Source organism: Barbus barbus (assembly GCF_936440315.1).
Source record: "Barbus barbus genome assembly, chromosome: 13".
Taxonomy (NCBI): Eukaryota; Metazoa; Chordata; class Actinopteri; order Cypriniformes; family Cyprinidae; genus Barbus; species Barbus barbus.
The window spans coordinates 14,208,153-14,233,394 of record NC_136741.1 but is presented as its reverse complement, the minus strand read 5'-3'; the positions used below and the strand labels follow the sequence as shown (position 1 = coordinate 14,233,394).

Here is a 25,242-nt window from a genome sequence, read left to right as displayed (position 1 = left end):
CAGTATAATTGTATATGTTAAGCATTATTTGCCTATGCAAGGCGACACATTCAAAAAGTATATGGAGTTGGTTTACCGTGGCCCGGTTTCACAAACAGGTCTTAGTTTAAACCAGGACTATAGGCTTTAAATTAAGATATTTAAGCAACTTTTACAAAAATGCCTTAGAAGCATATTTTAAGATGTCAGAGCAAGATATTTTCAGCTGAGACAGCTCAAACATGCATTTAATCTGGGACTAACTTAAACCTTGTCAGTAAGGGCATCAATATCAGGTATAGAGGTATAGGTATAGAGTTCAGCCAACTTTATTTTAGAACTATGCATACTTAAACGGTTAGATAATTACTGATGCTAATTTGAACTATACAAAATGTAAATGATTGGAATCTGGCAGAAAAATCATGACAGAGTTCCCCTATACTAAACATAATTAGGTAAAATCTCTCTCCAAGCCCCCAACCCTAATACTTCGTCTCAACCATTCAGTCCTGTTACACAAACACATCACTATACAAAATAATTCTAAACATCTAAAATAAACATAAAAATAATCAGAGGTAAATACAAGCCAACAGTCCTAGTTACAGCTTAATTTAAGCTAAATTTGCAGCTATGTTACTCATGCTGATATACTTGTAATAATTGAACATTGACGGTTCAAACCCGATTTAGTAGGCCTGCCCTTTGGCTTCAGACGTGTAAGAGTTCAAGTGTAACAAACGGGGTTTGGTTGCTTAGTAACTTCAGAACACAGGTCAGGTGTTTCGCGCGTAAATCCTCCCGTAAACTTTAGCTCCGCCCACATGCACTTCTTCTATTTGACAGTACATTTCTGTTTATTACAGACATTTCTCATGATTCATCATTTCATACGCATGGGCATCGTGGGCGCGTTGACGTTTTTAAAATGACAGATTTGGTTTGAGGTATGTATGAGCCTGTAAATGTGTGTTTGTGGGGGTTTAAGGTGGCGGATATGCAGTACAGAGAACTGGTGCAGACTGGTTGACTCTGCCGCTGTGCGCGCGGCACTGAATGTACCATAATAATGAGATGAGCGGGGACCCTCACATGTGCATAAAGCCCTCTCGGGTAAATTATTAGTAAGTTGTCCTTTTGTACCGACACTTTAACCGTTTTAACACAACAGTGTCTTCAGACCTCCAACGGTTTCCTTCCTGAGCGGCGTTAATCTGCACAGAACCGCGAAGACATGACAAGACACCGGATTGCGTTCATAGGCAATATTCCAGTCCGTTCCTGTAAATCGCGTTCTGCTCGCAGTTTACGCGTTATTGGGAAGCAAATCATTGTCGTATATATGTCGTGACCCGGTATAGAAACACAATAGCGTGAATGCACTCAAAAGGACGTCTCCCCCGCGAGTGGACCGCATATTTGTCTACAATAGTGTCCCCATTACGGCAAGGACAAGTGGATCAAATGTGTTTCAGATTCTCAGGAATTAAAGTGCTGCATGGATGACGCTTATATGAGACAGTAAGTATATACGTTATGCTATTCTGAAATATTACAAATAGTCGAGTATCTTGTCCTGAGGTTGTGTTTATAAAGACTGTCAGAGTAGTTCAGAGCAGCCAAAACAAGATGGTTTGGGCACTTTTTGAAGGAGATTGTACAAACTGTATTGACTGTTCAAACAGTTGCATAAGCTAATATATAACTAGTGATGTGAATGTCAGGTCTCTTGTAAGAAGTTACCAATTTATCCAATTTCTGGATAATGCATATTACATAATTTGTTTCATAATATTATCAAAATTTTATCCAGCAGGACTACAGTTGTACTTGAGATAGCTAGTGCTTTCAAGTTAAAGTGTTAATAAAAAAAACAAAAAAAAGTGAATTTAGATTTACCAGTTTCTTTTGCTGTCATTTTTGAAACACATTTGGTAATATTGGATTGGCCTATTTATATGCAGAAGATATTTCACATTTTTGGTTGATCTACCTTAATATTATTCTTGATTTCTTGATTTTGATTTCACTTGACTTGGCAGATATGAACAGATGTTCAGTTTCAGCCTTTAATCTTGTTTGTTTGTTTGTTTGTTTTTCTACACATATACGTAGTACACACATACAGGAATTCATATATTATTACAATAACGCTTTATTTTAACTCACTGACCTACAGTACATTATACTGGGACACAAATGGTTGCCCCAAAACTGAAATCTGCAGGATAACATGAAGAGACATGATTGGTTAACAGCATTGTCATTTAAATTTTCAGTTTGAGACACAGCAAATGAGAATAACAGCTGCAACCGTGACCTAGTTATGGGGTAAAAGCCCAGACGGAGGTTAAATAAGGCTAGCTGTGATGGTAATTGTTTTTTTGTGGGTTAAGGTTGTGTTACCCAGGTGAGGTTAAAAACTGAGGTTTCTCATCACCATAGACTGGTAAAAAATGAGTGAAAGACCAGAATTAATTATGCAACTCTCATTTATTAGTCAGAATCCCAGCTATTCTCTCAATGTCATATTTTCAACAACAAAAAAATTTAAATATGAAATTATAAGATAACCTATATTTCCAAATAAGAAAATTAATGATTTTTTTGTTTTAGGAAACAGCAGTTAATTCAGTTTCAGACCAAAACATTTGTTTACCTCAAATTTGTCTTGAAATGAAGTGAATATTTTTGTGTAACTAATAGCTTTAGATAAAATGGCCAATCCTTTCCAAACAGGTTTTTTAAACACTCCATCATGCCATCATTTGGACAAACAGGATGGAGAGTGGTTGACGTATATCAGACTACTAAAACAATGCAACCATATGTTTGTAAGTGCCACAGAGCCTTTAGTCTTTGCCAAGTCAACTTATTAATTTTTTGTTTTCTTTTATAGTATTTAACACCTTGCACCTCTTTCTACACCTGTCTAGAAATGATAAAACTAGTGGAACAAAGGAATCAAAGGCAAATTATATGTATAATGCATAACACAATGCTACAGAAACATATAGCACATAAAAAGTACAAAGACGTAAGAATGTGGCAGATCTGGTTGTATTATTTGGTGGGGCTGTTGCTAAATCCAGAAAGTGTTGAAACAATTGATACTCACTTACTGAGGGGAAGTCGTGGCCTAATGGTCGGAGAGTCGGACTTGTAATCCGAAGGTTGCGGGTTCGAGTCTCCGGCCGGCAGGAATTGTAGGTGGGGGAGTGAATGTCCAGCGCTCTCTCCACCCTCAATACCACGACTGAAGTGCCCTTGAGCAAGGCACCGAACCCCCAACTGCTCCCCGGGCGCCGCAGCATAAAATGGCTGCCCACTGCTCCGGGTGTATGTTCACGGTGTGTGTGTGTATTCACTGCTGTGTGTGTGCACGTTGGATGGGTTAAATGCAGAGCACGAATTCCGAGTATGGGTCACCATACTTGGCTGAATGTCACTTCACTTCACTTCACTTGAGTGATGCCAGTTCATCAGATGCATGTAAAGTGCATTGGTGTGTGGAGCATGTTGAATGATGAGAGTAGTTAAGGAAATGGTCAAATGCTCTTTGGATCTATACCAGTGATAAGGTAATTACCAGGAGTTGTTTGTATAAGTGTTTCCTGCCTGTGAATGCTATAAATGCAAGTATAATGAAAGGTACATTAGTCTGAGAGTCTGCATTATGTCATATCCTATCATATCATATCACATCATATACTTTATTTTTTTATTTATTGCTTGAAGTGGAACAGAAAATGCTTATTGTTGACTCTTCAAAACATTTGCAAACAAGCCTGCTCAACATCTCAGCTCTTATAGGGTTAGTGTGTGTAACCTTCTCAGGGGTCGCAACATTTCTAAATCCCTGGTAGCCCTTCGGGCAGGTACTCTTCAGATTTTGGTAGCCCGAAAATTAATTTAACTAGCCCAAATAAAATAAAGACCATAAATTTCAATCAAAAACATTTTCAATACACAAATATCAACGAATATCAAGGAAAGAGTTTTATTTTACTATTTACAAGGTATCTTCAGAATTCTTAAAAAATCTATTTAAAGCAATTTGAAAAATTATTTCTTATACCATTTAACGTATTTAAAACTGTCTAAGGCCTTAAAAACTCTTCAATATAGTTGTATCAAATTTAAGGACCCGTGGGAGCAATGTTCCCTCTAATTTTTTTTCTTGCTGAGCAAAACTTTTCTCTATTGGGCGGACATTTCGGGCACCTGAGCAAAAGCATTCTTTATACCAGACCTGTACAGCATGCACACAAATAAAGTGTGTAACTTTTAACTTTAATGTGCTATTTATATTTGATTTGACCCTTGATGTAACTAAATGATGTACATTTTAGGTTACCTGAAAACATTTTTACTGAACAATACACTGCAGTTCAAAAGTTTGGATCAATAAAGTTTTTTAAAGAAGTTTATTTTGCTCATCAAGGCTGTATCTATTTGATAAAAAATACTGAATATTATTTCACAAAATTATATCGTGAAATATTATTGCAATTTAAAATGTGTTTTCTATTTTAATATACTTTAAAATTTAATTAATTCCTGTGAAGCAAAGCAGTATTTTCAGAGTCACATGATCCTTTAGAAATCATTCTAATATGCTGATTTTTAATCAATGTTGGAAACCGTTGTACTGCTTTTTAATTTTTTTAATTTATTTATTTTTATACTGTATTTTTTGGGACCTGTGATATTAAAAAAAAAAAAAGAACAGTGTTTAGACAAAATAGAGATTCTGTGTTACAATATAAACTATTCAAAAGTTTGGGGTCAGAATTTTTTTTCTTTTTTAAAGATACTTTAAAAAAGTTTAAAGAAAGTTAAATAAACTTTATTCAGCAAGGATGTGTTAAATTGATCAAATTGATAGTAAAGACTTCTATTGTTAGAAAATATTTCTATTTTGAATAAATGCTGTTCTTTTAAACTTTTGATTAATCAAAGAATCAAAGAAAAATATTAAGCAGCACAACAGTTTCAACACTGATAATAAATCAGCGTATTAGAATGATTTCTGAAGGATCACGGGACACTGAAGACTGGAGTTATGATGCTGAAAATTCAGCTTTGATCACAGGAATAAATGCTATTTTAAAGTATAGGTATTAAAATAGGAAACCAATATTAGAAATTACAATAATATTTCACTATCACTGTTTTTTTCTGTATTTTTGAAATGAATACAGCCTTGATGAGCAAGAAACTCAAAAGTCAAAGACTCAAAAACAAGGTCAATTATTTATCAGGTTTATAATATAGCGCTATATATAGCCCAACTCATATATTATCAAAACAAACTATTTAAACTGATAGAATAGAATGGAATAGAATACAAACTGAAGCAAAACTTAAGCTGAGATCTGTAATTTAAATATTAAAAAGCGTGAAATTCTTCTATAGCTGTATAAACATCGTTATGAAGTACAGTTTGTACAATACTCTTGTGTGGGACTGTACATGTCTCAGAGTTTTGTTACCGTTCTTTGCCCATCCTCTGCTATTTCCAGCACTTAATCAAGCCACTCTTCTTTACTACATGAGGACGTTTTATTTCACATGTCATTGCGTTTGTGTTGTCTCTCGTGTTGAGCGCACTGCAACCATTGAAGTATTGAGTTTCTACACCGACTCATTTGGTGCATATCGTTCTCTTTCTATGAAACCTGTAAACCGCATTCACCGGCTCTAAATCTGTCGTGACATCAGCTCTATAACGGTTTGCCCGAGCATTGCTATTCCTTCCCTTTTTACTTGCGGCATTCAATCAAATGGCTTCCCTACTCATTTTTGTGAGCGCAAGGCACATTATTTCTTCTGTGCGGGTGCTCAGCTAAGAGGGAACATTGTGTGGCAGCCCTGTATTTAAGGTAGCCCATCGGGCAGGGCAGTGATACATTTTGGTAGCCTGACAGGAAAACACAATAGCCCCGGGACGTCGGGCTAGCGATTTTACGAGCCCTGCTTCTAGCTGTAGATCTTGGGAACTGATGTCTAGCAAATTATTTTGAGTAAGCAGTGGGAAAAGCAATTCTCAGACATTCTGTGATGTCTTGTTGAGTCCTACTTTACCAGTCTTTGAGCATTGAATTTATTAGGTGACTTAATATTATTCACAGTCATGCTGTGTGCTCAATTTTCACTTCAGTTGATAGGCTTGTATTAATTTTTACTTTAAAGGACTGATTTTTCTTTTTTCACAGTGAAGTACCATCAAAGAAGTGATGAGTTCTACAGATGTTCATACTTGTAAAATGACAGATCTACAAAAATAGATCACCCTGTTGGAATATCCAACCAGAATCTAGGTTTTTGAACACACTGTCTATCTCTTTGCTGTCATTTAATATGCATCTGTACATAATTGAGAGGTCACGTGTGCTTTTCTAACCCCACGGCAACACACTAAGAAAGTAGTAATTGTTGTTTACGGCAATCTGACTTTGCTAAATAAGCTATTGTGTAATTGCACTAAATTAGAGACTAATTAATGTAGAGGGAGGACTTCTGCATAGCCTATATAGCTATTACAGTAACTAACGCCAGTCTTGAATTGAATTGCACCACTTTAAAGATGTTCATCTTTTTTTTTTTACATTTATTGACCGAAATACTAAATTTTATGTATATTGTACTTAAACATTTTCCTTACGCTTCTTAGATTCTTACACCTTCCTTACAGTTGACATGTTAACATCAAAGGCAGTGTGAGATTTGAACGAAAGATCTGTAGGACAGGCGAAGCACAAGAACAAAGCGCTTGTGACTTGGATGGAATGTGATTGTCTTGTGAAGCAAGTCTAGACTTTGTTTTATTAGTAGATCTTAGAGGCAGTAAATTATGTGCAAAAGGCCTCATGGAAAAATTAGTTAATAGTACATGCAATCTGATAACACATTGCTTTAAGGAGAATAACTCAATCATCCAACAATGAATTCATGTTACTCAAAACATTTATGATTTATATAAATAACAGCTGGATTAGCCAAGTGAAATCAAGTTAATTAATCATGACGACATTCAGTCAATTGTTTCTTGACAGTGAGAAGGTCATTCAGTTTTATCTATTGGATGTTTATTGGTAAGTCTTAGCAATGTGAAAGTTGAGCTCCACACGTCAATAGTACCCCTGCAAAATGACTGAATATTAGAGCAGAGGCTTGCAATTTGATATTAAAGACAACATTGTCTTTGGCCAGGCTCACCACTGCAGTACTATTGTCTTCATGCAGTACAGTAGGGGCCCACTAAGGCTAATAATGTAATAAGAAAGTCTAATGCAGTGCTTTAGTGCCTGAGCAGTGATCAAGCTCTGTGCTGTGAAAAGTGATACAGGACAGAGACACTAGGATGTCTCCCCAAGCGATGGGACCATTTGTTATCTTTAGTGGTGTATTAGGCCACTCCTTGCATTTGTACATTGATATAATGGAATATGAGAATGAGACTTATGTTATGTCAAGCCTGCATTTCACATAGCAGGGAGTGTAACATTGAGGCACTTGGATTTGTTTATTAAGTTAAGAACAAGAAAAAATTAAACATTTTATGTTATGTGTATTTGTCATTGTAAGAATGACAATTCTTAACAATTGCATTTTTTAAATATGCACACACACACACACACACATAGGTATAATACATAAGATTTTAGGTATTAAATATCATAATTATTTTTTTCAAAGCTATATGAAATCAACATAAATACAGAGTAAATATATAAGAAGTTGTTACACATGTTTTTAATGAATTCTTTTTTTTTTTTTTAAGATTTGTCCTTTTCTCAGACACTCTTATTTGTCATTGATAATACTATATACTAAATGCTTGTTTTTGTTTTTATGTCTTCATGTAGGAATGTTTACCCTCACAGAAGTTGCCTCTCTAAATGACATCCAGCCAACTTATCGGATACTGAAACCATGGTGGGACGTCTTTATGGATTACCTGGGTGTGGTCATGCTAATGTTGGCCATATTTGCCGGGACCATGCAGTTAACCAAAGATCAGGTGGTTTGCCTTCCTGTTCTGGAATCGTTGGAGGACCAAACCCCTGTGGCCACGGAAAGGCCACCAGAGAAAACGCTTGGCTCAGGGACAGGAGGAGGCCATGTGACATTGGCAGCTGCACCTTTAGCAAGCAAAGAACAAACCGATAGTGTTGTCCAACACTTCCCACAGTCGTCTGCTGTCAAGCAACCTCAGCCTACGGGTTTACGAACAAATCTGGATTTTCAGCAGTATGTCTTTGTTAATCAGATGTGTTACCATGTTGCCCTCCCATGGTATTCAAAATACTTTCCATATCTAGCTCTCATTCACACTATCGTTCTCATGGTAAGCAGTAACTTTTGGTTTAAGTATCCAAAGACCAGTTCCAAAATTGAGCATTTTGTGTCTATTTTGGGCAAGTGTTTTGAGTCCCCTTGGACAACCAAGGCATTGTCTGAGACAGCCTGTGAAGACTCCGAAGAGAATAAGCAGCGATTGACTGGAGCCTCTACATTACCAAAGCATTTTTCAACCAGCAGTGAGGAGGGAAGTCCAAATCAGTCCACACCCATGCTCGCAAAATCTAGCATCAAGTTTTCTGCAGAGAAACCAGTCATTGAGGTTCCAAGTATGACTATACTTGATAAGAAAGATGGAGAGCAAGCTAAAGCACTTTTTGAGAAAGTGAGGAAATTCCGCACACATGTCGAAGACAGCGACATGATCTACAAACTGTATGTAGCTCAAACAATAATAAAAACTGTCAAATTCATTCTGATTCTTTGCTACACCATGACATTTGTCACGTCAATTAAATTCGACCATGATTGTGAGCCTGAAATTAAGCATTTAACTGGATACGCAAAATTTAAATGCACCCATAACATGGCTTTCATGTTGAAAAAACTCCTCGTTAGCTACATTGTCCTCATTTTTGTTTATGGCTTGGTTTGCATTTACACTCTCTTTTGGCTGTTTAGACGGCCTCTTAAAGAGTACTCTTTTGAGAAAGTTAGAGAAGAAAGCAGTTTTAGTGATATCCCAGATGTGAAGAATGACTTTGCTTTTCTTCTACACATGGTGGACCAGTATGACCAATTGTACTCAAAACGTTTCGGTGTCTTTCTCTCAGAGGTAAGCGAGAACAAACTGCGGGAAATCAGCTTAAACCACGAGTGGACCTTTGAGAAACTACGCCAACACGTGACTCGCAATGCGCAGGACAAGCTTGAGCTGCATCTTTTTATGCTCTCGGGCGTTCCTGATGTGGTCTTTGACCTCACTGATTTAGAGGTCCTGAAACTAGAACTCATCCCAGAGGCACGTATCACAGCGAAAATCTCCCAGATGATCAACCTCCACGAGTTGCACTTTTATCACTGCCCTGCCAAAGTTGAACAGACTGCATTCAGTTTCCTCCGCGATCACCTCCGGTGCCTTCATGTCAAGTTTACGGACGTAGGAGAGATTCCCACTTGGGTTTACATGCTGAAGAACTTGAGAGAGCTCTACTTGGTGGGAAACTTGAACTCCGAGAATAACAAAATGATAGGATTAGAGTCCCTCAGGGACTTGAGGCATCTAAAGATCCTACATCTGAAGAGCAACCTTACCAAGATCCCGACTAACATTACAGACTTATCACCCCACCTGATCAAACTTGTGGTTCACAATGATGGTACTAAACTCTTGGTGTTGAACAGCTTGAAAAAGATGATTAACCTTGCTGAACTGGAGCTGCACAATTGTGAACTGGAGCGGATACCGCATGCAATTTTTAGTTTGACCAACCTGCAGGAGTTGGACTTGAAATCGAACAATATCCGTACTATTGAAGAGGTCATCAGCTTCCAGCACCTAAAACGGCTTAACTGCCTCAAATTGTGGCACAATAAAATAATTTCCATTCCATTGTCCATAAGTCACGTAAAAAACCTAGAGTTCCTCTATCTGTCACATAACAAACTAGAGACCTTGCCTACCACTCTGTTCAATCTTCTTAAACTGAGATACCTGGATGTTAGCCACAACTCCATCGTAGTGATTCCTCCAGAGGTGGGGTTTCTCCAGAATCTACAGCACTTTGCCATCACAGGAAACAAGGTGGAAGTGGTACCCAAGCAGTTGTTCAAATGCACAAAGTTGCGTACCCTATCCCTTGGGCACAATTGCATCTCGTCGCTGCCAGAGAAAATCGGGCAGTTGCTGCAGCTGACTCTTCTTGAGCTGAAGGGGAACTGCCTGGATCGTCTGCCCACACAGCTTGGCCAGTGCCGACTCTTGCACCGAAATGGCCTCATTGTGGAGGATCACCTTTTTGATTCACTGCCCCTAGAGGTCAAAGAGAGCATAAGTCAGGAAACCAGTGCTAATTTAGCTAACGGAGTGTGATTGTGGATCAGAAAAAAAACTGGTAAGATGGTTTTCTGAGGGAACGGAATCAGAGTGTGCAAAAGGCAGTGTTCAGTACTTCTGTTTGTTTGTTTTTCTGTTTAAGAACCTTTGTTGTTTATCCAGGACTGTGGGCATGAATGGATATTCTATGTGTAAGGAATGAGTCCAGTATCAAAACTTATGTTAACATTCAAGGTCTTTTTTTGCACAGGCCAAAACAAACTGCCGGCAAGCAAATATAAACATTTGTGAATTTCAACTATATGCTTAGTGCATAGAATTCTCAAGAATTATTCAAATGTTTGAGATGATTATGCCTGTCTGCATGGGTTTTTGTTCTTTTAAAATGTTTTTTGTTTGTTTTTATCATTTGCCCATGTTACAGTGGAATTATAATTCAGATCACTTTTGTTTTCTGTTCATTTTCAGTAGCATTCATGTTAACATTTTCACCAGCTGTTGTCCGCACAGTCTGCATCACATGCATTGTGTATTGTGGTGCCATTAATGATTGTATTTATTGTTTGGGAGAACCCAGAACAACTGACATTTTATTATAAAGTTAATCACAACTTCTGTTCTTGACTGTAAGTAGTAAAATAATTAGTGAAAAAGTCTCCCTGGAATTCCCCAACAAGGAATTCTCATTTGGGTTTAGATAAAAGTGCACTTAAGTAATTTAAGTGTTTAAGAAATTGAATATTTGCATTGATACAAAGTTATCATATCCGTCCAAGATTCAATCAAACAGTATATTTTATACCTCGGTTACTATCTGTTTGATCTTTTTTTTTTTTTTTTTTTAATGGAACTGTCCACCTATTCAATGTCTATTAACCAAAATACTTGGAACTGAATAACAATGTTTGTTGATGCAGTGCGATGCACATCATACCTTTAGTCTGTGCAAGTTTTGGCAATAAAATAGCCTTTTCCTTTTAACATCATATTTTCATGTGGGTTACAGAACTAATGCATAAGTTATGTTGACCTCATTTGACTTGTGCATGTTTTGTATATAACACCATATGATGGGACAGACCTGTAATGTGTATACACTGCATGGTCCTTAATGCTCAAAACCTCCAGTAGACATGTATAGGTAAATTGCCCTGCTATATATATATATAATATATATATATTCTAACATCATATGCTAGCCTGTAACTGTGTATAACTACCATCTGCTTTACCGTTAGCCCTTACTGGCTAGTAAAAGTAATGAAAATGCTTGCGTTGTGTGAATCACTGTTTTAAGTTACCTTGCTCTGTCTGCGCTGTGCATGCCCATCCAGTCAGCTTTTGAGGCAAATGCACAAAAAGTCACTTGCCAGATGTTAGGTCTCGATATTCACGCCAATGCTGGAATTACGTGTTAGATATTAAACTGAACATTTGTTGTTAAATGTTTCTTGACAAAGTAACAAACCTGTCAAAAACAAATTAATAAAACATGGTCAAGATTTAATAGTTGTTTTATAGTTGACTCAAAAATAAAGATTGTTATCATTTACTCATTCTAATGTAATTCCAGACATCTAGACAACCTGTATGAAAGAATGAAAGTTGTTTGGATTGCATTGACTTTTAGATTATTATTATTATTATTTTTTTTTGTAATTTATTTGATGTTATGTTTTACAGAAGGAAGTCATAAAGCTTTGAAATAACATTAGGGTGAGTAAATACAGACTATTTAAATTTGGCAAACTATCCCTTTTAAGGTAGCATGCTATAATAGCATAAATGGTTTTACCGTGGCACCCTATAACTCCTTAACCATTTCCTAATTTTAAGTCAGTAATTTGTATGAAGTGGAAGTGCAACCGTTCTCTTCAAAAGTAAAGGGCATCCATAATACTTAGCTGCTTTAATAAATTTTTGACATAGATTAAGTGGTTTGCCTCAAAGCATTCAACTGTTTATGAAAGTGTTCAATAGATTGGATGGTATTTAATTTACCTGTAGTGTACATGGATTGCAGGGTTAATAGTAATTGAATAATTTGGATGACATCCTTTGTATTTTATTTTATTATTTGTTTTTTTTAATTAAAACCAATAAAATTTGGAACACATTTTTGTTTTTGACCTATTTGCATTTCACAGAAGAGGAATCATTTTGTGGAATTATGTTTCCCACACTGTGTTATATTTGTCCTACTGAAATGCTGCAGGGTCTGATCTGTAATTGGTATCATTGTGACCCCTCAAGAATCTTGATGTCGTGACAGATGAGGCTTGAAAATCATTTTTGATACACGTGTGACTAACAATAATTATAACCACATATGAATCTAAAGATGAGTTTCAATGTTTTGAGTAACTTTAAATTGGATTACTATATAGGTTTTGTACAATTTGTTTTGTTTGATGTTTGGAATGAATGTTTGTTTGTTCATTTATGTAGAGATTTGATTTATGTTCCATTTCTATAACCTACTAATAGTTTTACTATGATGTACCTGATTTGAAATGATTCCACCATAAAAAAAAAAAAAAAACATTGTGTCCATTCAGGGACATAAAACATAGTTAATTCCGACTGAGTACTTATTTTCAGAATAAAATAAGTGTGTTTAATTTTTCAGCAAGCTACTTGAAGGTGTATTGCTCTTCAGCCTTGAATGTAGCCTGATACTGCATCCCTTCATGGTTTAGCCTTTCCAGTTTTGATGGAAAGGATAATGAGTTTAGTCTGCTTTGCTTCTAATCACGTTTTGTTTGAAAGGATGTTAAATTTGCAACTTGCAATTTTTTATATAATAAATACATTGAAAATATATATTTGTGTCTGTGTTGTTTGAAATGTTAAAATTGTCATTACATTAGTGGTTCTTCATTTTGGTCCTAAGGACCCCTGCTTTGCACATTTTGTATGCCTCCCTTATCTGACACACTCAGTTCAGTTTATGGAGTCTGTCCTAACAAGCTGATGATCAGAATCAAGCGTGTTAGGTAAGGGGAACATGCAAAATTTGCAGAGCGGGGGTCCCCAGGTCCAGGATTAAGAACTAATGCAATACAGCACAAGGAACTAAAAGCTAACCTATATAATATAATACAAGAGAGTAATAATGTGCAATATGACTTTTAATATGTATAGAGTTATATTACGTATAGTATTTCAAAACAATACCCTTTAATAAATCAAATCTCAATATCAAAACTAGTTGATAGTTCTCGACTATTCAGTGGAATCCTTGCACCGTGGTTTAGGTTTGAGCTCCCTCTAGCGGTGAAGGACAACGTCTTGAAAGTGTTACAAATATTATTTTTCTGCTTTAAATTTATGTATGAATGAATGAATAACAATCTGATATCACAAAAGGGGCGGAGTTTGGTGAGTCTGAAGTTGTCTCTAAGTGGTTATGTACCATAAATTAACATTAATAATTCTCATTGAACTATTCAGTGTGTATATTTACTATATAATGGATATTGTCACTCTCTGACAGGTGTTAATTGTTCAACTGAAGGTGCTGATGCTAAAAAATAAAATAAAAATAAATAAATACGGCATTGTCACGTGGTACCAGTAACCTTTCACAGCGCTGATCATGACAAACCAAACACAGATGTTGTGATTACTGGAAAAGTCGTGTATTTAATCATTTAGTTTAGATTCATTACATTGTAAGGCTATATCAATCCGATTATATAGGCCTATTTTATAGTACAAATGCCTTCAGTGAGACCAAAAGTATTTGAATGGGCCCGAATTGGGGGTGTAAGTTTGGTTTGTGAACCACTAGCGCCCTCTGGAGGAAGAGAACTTTCATTAGGAAATGGTTAATTTATGAAATAGCAGAATTAGCGTCGCAAACCAGCTCTGAAGTCTCCTGACACCGTCGTTTAGTTTGTTTCTAGCGGGAAATGATTTCAGTGACACCTGCTTTAATTTAACGCAGTGGACTCTTGTTTATGTGGTAAGTGAGGCGTCCTTTGTGTTGCTTTTAGAAATAGCATCACTTTTGTTGAAAAATAATTAAATGAGGAAACGTTTTAAATGAGGACTGAGTTCAGTGTTTACAATGCCTTGCAAAGGCATTTAGACTTTTGTTTAGTTGTATTTTAATCACTAAATGTTATGATTTTGGTTTGCATAAATGTGCATAATACTTAATTACAATAACTAAATAAAAAAATAAATCAAATCAAATCAAAAAGTTTTAAATGACAGCATTTCCCACACCACGAAACACGAATTTTCGTTAAGTAAAAGTAAGAATTGATGGTGAAAAATGGATGTAAATACAGCAAGGTGTTCAGTTTCAATGTCACAAGCAAACAAGTAAATCTTGAACAGAGTATCCAAACACAAGGCAAAATTAACACTGAAGTGTTAATTGTCTTAAGGCCCATTCATAGAGTAGCTTATGTGTGTCAATGTTTGTGCTCTCTACAAGTGTTTTATGACAAACCTGAACAACTTTACCTGGTACAAAACTGGGACATCATTTGAATGCTGCTGGTATTGCTGAAAAAGGTGTTCAAACAATTGCTGCCATTGCTGAAAAACTGTTCAAACTATTATTGTGGATTAGGCCTAAATACTCACACATTATGTTGTGCTTTCTTACATAAACGTTATCATACCAAACAGGTTTTCTTTAATTTTTAACTTCTGAAAAGAACATGGACCTTTTGGACCATGGACTATGGTGAAGTATTTCTGCAACACTTAAAACCGTAAATTTTAGCTTCCAACTTTTTATTTATTATTATTATTATTACATCTCCCATTTATGGCATGACTTTTTCTTTGTAAAATAAATGACCTTTATAGACGTTTACCCTGCCTGAGCATTATATATTGGCCATTACAAAAAGTATTAGTTGACTTCTAAATTAAATACTTTAAGAAGTACCGTAGAAAAGCTTACGAGATAACAGACAGTCCTTTGGTTAATTTACAGTAGCTGTCAGCTAAAATATGGAGTCAATACTTTTATAAATACTATTATTTTATGTTTATTCAAGGCTTTAATTATGACATTATACAATCTGTTTTAAAGGACTTACGACAAGGATGAAATGTTCCCATCATCAGCTGAAAATTCAGGTAATTTAATCCTCACTCTTCTATTGCTACAATGTTATATACTGCTGTCTTGTACTTGTTGTTTCTGAATGAGGTACATTCCCATAGCATTCTCAAATAATCACTTTCACTTGTCAAATGCCCAGGGAAATGCTACAGTCAGCCATTATTTGGATCGTTTGCATCCTCTGAGTCCTTTGAGACCAAAGGCTCTGACAGGTAAGAATTGTCAGAGGATCTTCCTTGTGCTTTTCTGAGGAGGCAACAGAAACAGCTCTCCTATATCAAATGCTGGAGATCTTTAACAAATTTATTTTAAAAGCAATTTGTTTGGTAACACTTTACAAAAAAAAAAAATATATATATATATATATATATATATATATATATATTTTTTTAAATAAACATAAAAATTATTTAAATTAAAAATGAAATGTTAATGTATTTTTAATTATATAAATTTTACTATATAAGTTATATTTTATTATGTAAGTTAATAAAACAAATTCAGTCTCTGAAAAGTGCTACCATTTATTTTTTTCATCAGATATGATGCCTATGAATCTTTTGGACTTGGGTCCTTGAGCACTGAAAATGCAGATAGCGTTTTTGATCATTCTAATGGAGGGTACAGTGACACCTGTTCATCCACCTGGGGTGCAGACGTCTTGTCAAACTGGGACTGGCCCTTTGTCATGCCTTCTCAAAGGTCCAGGTCTCCGTTTTCAGACAGCGGCAGAGAGAGTCAATACTCAACATCCAACCTCTCCGATTCCTCCAGCCTGTACTCTCCTTCACACCCTCGGCCAGCGCAGATTGGCTCACGGGGCAGAGACATGCACCCATATGTGCACAGAAACTACTGCGGAAGAGGTGCTGTTGTACCTGAGGCTAAAGGACAAGATGTAGGAGTACGTCTGGTGTCTAGTTTATCTATTGAGCAAAAGCAAATACTTTCATTGTTGAATTTTCTCTATCTCTTCATCTTCCACAGTGCTCTAGTCAGAACCCGTCTATTTGCATAGAGAGATACTACTCAAAATCAGCTGCTTTGGTGTTTCGAGGGACCAAGAGGAAGATGATGGAACCAGTACCTCCTTGCAAGATGGTTAAAAAAAAAAGGATAGTAAGAGCAACTCCCAGCATTATCAGCATTGTGGGTATGTGAAGCGGTGCTTTGATAGACCAAACATGATTTAAAAAATGGACAAATTGTTGCACTTTCTGTACTGTATTTTTCAAAAATTCTGACTTGCATTGATTCTTATGATGCTTTTTTGTTCTTTTTTTAGGACCACACATTTCAAAGGTAAGAATTCACAATTAAAGATGCCCCAAAATCAGTCCTGTGATACTAGAGTTTGTCTTTTCTGCAGGACAGTAGTATTTCTTCCGAAACCAAGGAAATAAACGTAGAGCATGGTATGGGCTTTTATATTCTATTATTTATTAAATTGGGAAAAAAGTTGTATCTCACAGCATAATTCAATGCAAGCATGGTTTAATATTTGAGTGTAGAGCTTGGTAAGAAAGTTCGAGCCAGAGAGAAGCGCAGAAGACGACGAGAGAGGAATCATGAAAAATATGGAGATAAGCACAGGTGAACACTGAAATTTCAACTGACTCATTGTTTGTCTAGATTGATATGCTGGATATTCATTTATTATTTAAATCTATTAAAAAATTACACACACACATATAGACACACACACACACACACACACATATATATATATATATATATATATATATATATATATATATATATATATATATATACACACACACACACACAGGTACATCTAAAAACAATTGTTTTCAAAAAGTGAAACTTTCATATATTCTAGATTCATTACATGTAAAGTGAAACATTTCAGAAGTTGTTTTTTTTGTTTGTTTTAATTTTGATGATTAGAGCTTACAGCTCATGAAAGTCAAAAATCCAGTATCTCAAAATATTAGAATATTTTTTAAGATCAATCAAAAAAAGATTTGCAAAACAGAAAAGTTAAAGTTCTTTAAAGTATGATTGTTTATGCACTCAATACTTGGTCGTGGCTCCTTTAGCACAAACTCCAGCATCAGTGAGGAATGGCATGGAAGCGATCAGCCTGTGGCTCTGCTGAGGCACTATTGAGCATTCAGCTCGTCTGTATTGTTGGATTGACTGTTTCTCATCTTTCTCTTGAAAATATACCATAGATTCCATATGGGGTTCAGGTCAGGCATGTTGGCTGGCCAATCAAGCACAGTAATATCATGGTCAGAAAACCACTTGGATGTTTTGGCACTGTGGGCAGGCGCTAAAGTCCTGCTGGAAAAGGAAATCAGCACTTACATAAAGCTTGTCAGCAGATGGAAGCATAAAGTGCTCCAAAATCTCCTGGTAGACGGCTGCATTGACTTTGGACTTGATAAAACACAATGGACCAACACCAGCATACGTCACAGCACCCCAAATTATCACTGACTTTGGAAACTTCACACTGGACTTCAAGCAGCTTGGATTCTGTGCCTCCAGTCTTCCTCCAGACCTTGAGGTTTTTCCAAATGAAATGCAAAATGTACTTTTATCTGAAAAGAGAACTTTGGACCACTGAGCAACAGTCCAGTTTTTTTTTTCTCCTTAGCCCAGGTAAGATGCTTCTGAAGTTGTTTCTGTTTCAGAAGTTGCTTGTTAGTCCTTTTCCTGAAGACATCCGAGCGTGGTGACTCTTGATGCACTGACTCCAGCATCAGTCCACTCCTTGAGAAGCTCTCCCAAGTGTTTGAATTGGCTTTGCTTGACAGTATTCTCACGCTTGAGGTCATCCCTGTTGCTTGTTTACCTTTTCCTACCCAATTTCTTCCTTCCAGTCAACTTTGCATTTAATATGCTTTGATACAGCACTCTGTGAACAGCCATCCCTTTCAGTAATGACCCTCTGTGACTTACCCTCTTTGTGGAGGGCGTCAATGATTGTCTTCTGGATCATTGCCAAGTCAGCAATCTTCCCCATTATTGCGGTTTCAAAGAACAAGAGATACCCGGAATTTATACTGTAGGGATGGTAATTTTATTAATCTCAATTCAAATATTCTAATATTTTGTGATACTGGATTTTTGAACATTTTCATGAGCTGTAAGTTCTAATCATCAAAATTAATACAAAAAAACAAACTTTTGAAATGTATTACTTTACATGTAATGAATCTAGAATATAAGAAAGTATTACTTTTTAAAATGTTACAAAAAAAAAAAGTTCACGATATTCAAATTTTGAGATGCACCCATATGTGTGTGTGTGTGTGTAATATATATATATATATATATATATATATATATATATATACATACATATACTGTACACAGTATCTCGCAGAAGTGAGTACACCCTCACATTTTTGTAAATATTTTATTATATCTTTTCATGTGACAACACTGAAGAAATGACACTGTTACAATGTAAAGTAGTGAGTGTACAGCTTGTATAACAGTGTAAATTTGCTGTCCCCTCAAAATAACTCAACACACAGCCATTAATGTCTAAACCGCTGGCCACAAAAATGAGTACACCCCTAGGTGAAAATGTTCAAATTGGGCCCAAAGTGTCAATATTTTGTGTGGTCACCATTATTTTCCAGCACTGCCTTAACCCTCTTGGGCATGGAGTTCACCAGAGCTTCACAGGTTGCCTCTTCCACTCCTCCATGACGACATCACGGAGCTGGTGGATGTTAGAGACCTTGCGCTCCTCCACCTTCCGTTTGAGGATGCCCCACAGATGCTCAATAGGGTTTAGGTCTGGAGACATGCTTGGCCAGTCCATCACCTTTACCCTCAGCTTCTTTAGCAAGGCAGTGGTCGTCTTGGAGGTTTGGGGTGGTTATCATGTTGGAATACTGCCCTGCAGCCCAGTCTCTGCTTCAGTATGTCACAGTCCATGTTGGCATTCATGGTTCCCTCAATGAACTGTAGCTCCCCAGAGCCGGCAGCACTGATGCAGCCCCAGTGGCTGCAGTGTGTGGCGTATATGGTCTGAGCACTGACAGGCTGACCCCCCCACCCCTTCAACCTCTGCAGCAATGCTGGCAGCACTCATACGTCTATTTCCCAAACACAACCTCTGGTTATGATGCTGAGCACGTGCACTCAACTTCTTTGGTCGAGGTCTGTTCTGAATGGAACCTGTCCTGTTAAACCGCTGTATGGTCTTGGCCACTGTGCTGCAGCTCAGTTTCAGGGTCTTGGCAATCTTCTTATAGCCTACGCCATCTTTATGAAGAGCAACAATTATTTTTTTCAGATCCTCAGAGTTCTGTGCCATGAGGTGCCATGTTGAACTTCCAGTGACCAGTATGAGAGAGTGAGACCAATAACACCAAATTTAACACACCTGCTCCCCATTCACACCAGAGACCTTGTTACACTAACGAGTCACATGAGAAAATGGCTAATTGGGCCCAATTTGGGGTGTACTCACTTTTGTGGCCAGCAGTTTAGACATTAATGGCTGTGTGTTGAGTTATTTTGAGGGGACAGCAAATTCACACTGTTATACAAGCTGAACACTCACTACTTTACATTGTAGCAAAGTGTCATTTCTTCAGTGTTGTCACATGAAAAGATATAATAAAATATTTACAAAAATGTGAGGTGTGTACTCACTTCTGTGCGATACTGTATATGTGTGTGTGTGTGTATATATACAGTATATATTAATTATTTGAGGCAGAACTTGATGACTTCTGCTGTATTCCTTTTAGAAGCAGAGAAATGTTGACTTGTGAAATGTAAAAAGGCTAAAGAATTAAAATTTGCTTGCTACTACAGAATATTTCAAAGTAGGCATTAATTATTCAAATACATTTAGCAAAAAATGTCAAGGTAAATGCAAATTTCTGTCACTTTAGTATTCATAGTGCATTATTTTTTTAGATGGGCTTTTACATGTGCTTTTTGTAAATTCCACACGTTTGAAGACAAAGACATTGAGAAACACTTTGGAAGCACGTATCACAGAGAGACTCTTGACTATATACGACGGCAAGCCAGATTTGATGACAAGGTCATCAGTTTTTTGCATGTAAGACTTTAAAAAAAAAAATTCCCCTTGATGTTTTAGTCAGGATTTTTATTATGTATGTTGATGTACATTTACCCCATTCTGATATTGTACAGGATTGCATGGTTCACAAGTTTCATAAAACTGTCTCAACTCTACACAAACATAAGTTTTCTTGTGGACAAAACAAAGATGAATGGGCAAAGATAATGGAAGGTATGACTCCACTCAAGCCAACATTACATAAATATGTATAATATGATAAATCAATACACTGATTTTTTTAACACTTGATGCTTTGAGGCTTTATCATCTTGCATATACAAAGACAAATACTGAAAGACTCAAGTCATATTTAAATTTCTTCTTACAGGGGTGACAGAAGATGACTACATGAGAAGGATGGAGGCGATTTACTGTGTTGCGTGTGACATTCACATTCCTGTGGTTTTCAGCTCTGTACAGCAACATCTTCATTCACTCACTCACCTTAAGAGCAAAGTGGTAACATGACTCTGTCCTCACTTCTCAAAATATCCTGAACCGTCATTTTCATCTTATATATGGGCTTTTTCTCATTTTGCTTGTATGTCTTGTTTTTTCCCTTTCAAAGGCTTATAAGGAGCAGTTAAAAAGAGACAGCGTGGTTACAGCTAAAGCAATAATAAATAATGATAATGTGAAGGTGCGCTATGAGAAGTACATGAAGGTAATGACATTTGTGTCATATTGAAACATTTAGAAAATAAGGCTTTTGAAACTATTTAATGGGATATCTTTTTGTTTTACAGGGAGAAGACCCATTTGCAATCGATGCCAATGACACAAGTTCTGATTCTCAGGATCTTGAGAAATCTGATGAGGCAGAGGAAGATGAAGAAAATAGTGACTCATAATAATAATAATAATAATGGACAAAAGGAGTATTGAATGAAGAAACAAGAGGAAAGGACTTTTTCTACTGTACTTTCTTGTTCTATAACTTCAAATGCTTGTTCACATGACCTTGCAACACAAAAGGCCTAAGAATAATTTTGAGTCTATAATTTTCACATTGATCCACACTTATAAGTGTAGGCTAGTTTTCCACTGATAAAGTGTAGGCATTTTCCTCCTTTTTTATTGTTGTATTCACAGTGCAGCCTGAGATCAATTCTGTCTAGTAGAGTCATGTTGTACTGTGTTTCTGTGTGTTTTTTTTAAACAATATTTAGCCACTGTTCCGAATGTCGTTAAACTTTACAGCTTTATATTTAAATGCAGATGTTACATTTTGTTCCCTTTAATATTTGGGATTGGAAATTTGCCTTTTCACTGTTTGTTTTGAGATGAGATGGTGTGTTGACCATTAAATTTTCACTTTAAACTAGATGTGCTTGCTGTGAGGATATATTTAACAGCTTTAATTATTAATTTTACCCATTAGAACTGTATGTATGACTGTTCTGTAAGAAGAATACTGGCACCAGCTACACTGAAGTCCCTCAGCTCTGAGCAACTTTAAAAGGAAATATCTGTATGGGATTGAGTCAAATTGGTTAGCAGTGTTGGGAGTAACGCGTTACAAAAGTAATGCATTACAGTAACATATTACTTTTTGATGTAAGCAGTAGTGTAAGGCATTAGTAATCAATTTTCAGTAATATTTTACTCTGTACATGTTCAGTAACGCTTGCGTTACAACACACTTTTAGTCCCCAATTTTTTTATTTAATTTAAAGTCGGGCTCCTACTTTTTATGTCCCTAGACCCGGGCTTCGGGCCAATATTCACATCATAGTTCAGACGTGCGCCGGTCCTCGGGCCTATTTTAGGCTTCTCCTTATGTTATATTTTAGACATCCATCAAATATTGATGCTAGTGGAAATAACACGAGTCCGTGCTGTCAAGAGCACTAGGGAAATAGTAAGGATTGGCCATCTCCTCGTTAGACGCGCCTTTAGAGAGAACTGCATCTTCACAGATAACGATAATATTAAATAGTTTTTGTTTTCGTGGTTAGTTATTTCGTTAAGTAGCAATTTAAAGCTTTCTATATATATATTTATCATGTCTGTGTGGAATGTATTCGCTGTCTTTTGGTTCATTTTTGTGAAGCGCTCCTGTTCAAGATAAAAGCACGACGTTGTTGATATTGTGAGTGCACACAAATAAAAGTAGACCCTTTACAGTTACGAATGATGTATTACTCTTACCTTTATGAGCAAAAATTACGGCGTAAATTGTTTCTATTGAAAAAAAAAATGGTAATTGATTGCGCTGCTGCCTCCATGTCCTGCGCTTTAGCTTCCACTCTCCTACTCCTCAAACTACTGATGCAGCGCACATTTATCTAGGTTTAACGTTTAAACATTGTTATATCCTTGAACTGTTTTAGTATATCTATAGATTTTATTTTAGGCAAGTCATGATGATTTGAGAAGGCTAAATTGATCAAACATAAGATCAGCCTGCCGGTCTGCCGCTGGCCGCTTGGTCGTTACTTTAAGAAAGAAAAAACGTATGAACAAAAAATGCTCCAAACGTTTTTTCTAAATTAACTTAATAAAAAGCCGGAACGAAATTTAAACACTTTGCCATTGGGGCAGGGCTTTAGTACATTTTGTCATTTTAGAATGTTAAGCTCTACTTCTGTGTAACGCATTACAATTCTGAGACAGTAATCTTGTAAGGTAAGGGATTACTTTTAAATAACAGTAACAAGTAATCTGTAATGTATTACAGTTTGGAAGTAACTTGCACAACACTGTTGGTTTGAAACATGAGGCTGTATCAATAGGACCACTGACAAACCGTATATTAACTTCCCATCATAAATGTGTTCAATAACAAAATAGCATGATTGCAATTCAATTTGATTAAAGTTCATTTTTTTATTTACGTGTTTCTTATATAAGTGTAAGGAACCAATAAGACCAGTAGTTTTCAGCCTTTATAGTATAAGGTTTAAACTGAGCGTTGACTATATCTGCAAGAACCAATGAGATAAAAACTCACAATTCTGAGAAATAAAGTTAGAATTGCGTGATATAAACTCGCAATTCTGAGAAAGTCAGAACTGCGAAATATAAACTCACAATTCAGACTTTTTTATCTTTATATCTCGCAATTCTGACTTCTTTTCTCTCAGAATTGCAACTTTATATCTCGCAATTCTAATTTTATTTCTCAGAATTGTGAGTTTTTATCTCGCAATTGTGACTTTATAAATCGCAATTCTGACTTTATAACTCACAATTGCGAGTTATATCTCACAATTCTGTGAAAAAAGTCAGAATTGTGAGATAAAATGTTGCAATAACCTTTTTTAAATTTTTTATTCAGTGGCGGAATCGGGCTTCCATACGAATGACCTTGAGGAAAAAGTAGAATCACCTTTTATGCTGTATGTGTACTTTTTGTAGCATGATAGTCAATCATCATCAGCAGCTTGTTTCATGGATGAAAACATAATATGGGTTTAGAGAGACATGAAGGTGAGTAAATGGGATTAGTTTTTGTTTTTTTTCTCTATATTGTTCTGGCAAAACAGTATCATAAAAACATTTCTGGGGCACACTAGCAGGAACTAAATTCCTGATTATTTTACTGTTTTCAGATCTCGTTCTTGCTACTCGTCTTCTTCTTCTGCTGCTGCTTCTTCTTCTTCTTCTTTTTGGTCCTTGTCATATATATTTGCACAGAGGCTCCCTACAAGCGCCCTCTAACAACAACAAAAAAAATCTATTACAGATTAATCATTTTTTGTAGATTGTCAATTAGTTAAAGCAAATATTTCAGTACAAGCATTACAAGTGAAATCTTTAACCTGCGGGGGGAATAAAATCAACCTGCGGCAGCAGCTCAATTCTTGCCTGGGTTTAAAAGTAGCTCAGTTTAGACTTGGCAAGCCTGCTTGTAATGGTCTGCCTGTGAAGGTCATGATAATAGTTATCTGAAATCTTTTCATCTGCTCCAGTGTTTTAAGGGGCCTCTGCCTGACGCTTATCAGATCTGACAGAGAGGCCTGTTATGGCAGTCCCATCATACTGAGTTCACAGGTTACTTTATAAGAAGAAACATTTGTTTCTTTGCATCATGCTACAATAGTCAGCTTAAAATTCACCGTGTCTGCTGGAGATAGATGCCATTTTTATAGAATAGAGACATACAGTGTCTGTTTTTGACATTGCTAACCCTCTAATGAGACCAGGACTCAATGTCAGGTTACAGTACAGTATATTTAAAAAGTGACACAATCTTATTACTTTAATGATTGTTCACACTGAAGCATCATGGCTCATTATTAGGTCTGAAATGACACAAATTAACAATGGAAACATATCTGCCTTACAGAAAGAAAAAAAGAAATAACAAACAAACTGCTATAAAAATCCTGTAACTATATGCTAACATTAGCACATGCTTAACCTGCACTGTAAACATTATTGCATTAACTCAATGCATCATATACCTTTTATTTGTAATTGTTTGTGAAATGTTCTGGAAAATTGAGTGAAAATTGTTTCTACACTTAATGTGTACGCAGACAAGTGACAGATACAGAGAGATGTACAATAAATGCTTGTTGATATTATATTAGACAAGACCAAAAAGAGCTGCTTTTGATATATAAAGATGTTAAGTGTTGCTTTTGAGTCGAGGGCAAGTGTTTTCTGTTCTAGATGCTGAAGCTCCGATTTTAATTGGGCATTAAACCCAGTGAGAGATTGATTGTAAAACTTTTATCTAGGGTATGGCCTTGGATTTATTTGTGTCTGTGTGTATGT

The 25,242-nt window shown here is 36.2% G+C and overlaps 2 protein-coding genes across 4 annotated transcripts; both read left to right on the top strand.

The window, feature by feature from the left end:
• The first annotated feature begins 810 nt into the window (after positions 1-810).
• LOC306878705 (DBIRD complex subunit ZNF326-like) lies at positions 811-21,839 on the top strand. Of its 3 annotated transcripts, none has more exons than XM_079431201.1 (13): positions 811-929; positions 15,402-15,448; positions 15,574-15,646; positions 15,975-16,338; positions 16,422-16,587; positions 16,720-16,736; positions 16,804-16,849; positions 16,946-17,027; positions 20,346-20,493; positions 20,589-20,688; positions 20,846-20,976; positions 21,086-21,181; positions 21,264-21,839. In XM_079431201.1, exons 2-13 carry the CDS (start codon positions 15,421-15,423, stop codon positions 21,366-21,368), a joined length of 1,356 nt encoding a protein of 451 aa, XP_079287327.1. In that variant the 5' UTR covers positions 811-929; positions 15,402-15,420; the 3' UTR covers positions 21,369-21,839. The 3 variants fall into 3 exon arrangements, with proteins under 3 accessions (XP_079287327.1, XP_079287326.1, XP_079287325.1); XM_079431200.1 differs by lacking the exon at positions 811-929 and adding an exon at positions 14,184-14,312 and having other exon boundaries at positions 15,975-16,332; XM_079431199.1 differs by lacking the exon at positions 811-929 and adding an exon at positions 14,184-14,312.
• LOC306878703 (volume-regulated anion channel subunit LRRC8D-like) lies at positions 1,396-13,154 on the top strand. Its single transcript, XM_079431197.1, has 2 exons — positions 1,396-1,503; positions 7,854-13,154. Exon 2 carries the CDS (start codon positions 7,856-7,858, stop codon positions 10,379-10,381), a length of 2,526 nt encoding a protein of 841 aa, XP_079287323.1. The 5' UTR covers positions 1,396-1,503; positions 7,854-7,855; the 3' UTR covers positions 10,382-13,154.
• Positions 21,840-25,242: the final 3,403 nt, after the last annotated feature.

What these genes read in the sequence shown, in the direction of transcription:
- LOC306878703 (XM_079431197.1), top strand. Translation starts at nt 7,856, where the DNA reads ATGTTTACCCTCACAGAAGTTGCCTCTCTAAATGACATCCAGCCAACT.
- LOC306878705 (XM_079431199.1), top strand. An exon ending in GAGACCAAAGGCTCTGACAG is followed by an intron (nt 15,647 to 15,974) that starts GTAAGAATTGTC and finishes TTTTTTCATCAG; the next exon opens with ATATGATGCCTATGAATCTT. An exon ending in CTCACCTTAAGAGCAAAGTG is followed by an intron (nt 20,977 to 21,085) that starts GTAACATGACTC and finishes TCCCTTTCAAAG; the next exon opens with GCTTATAAGGAGCAGTTAAA.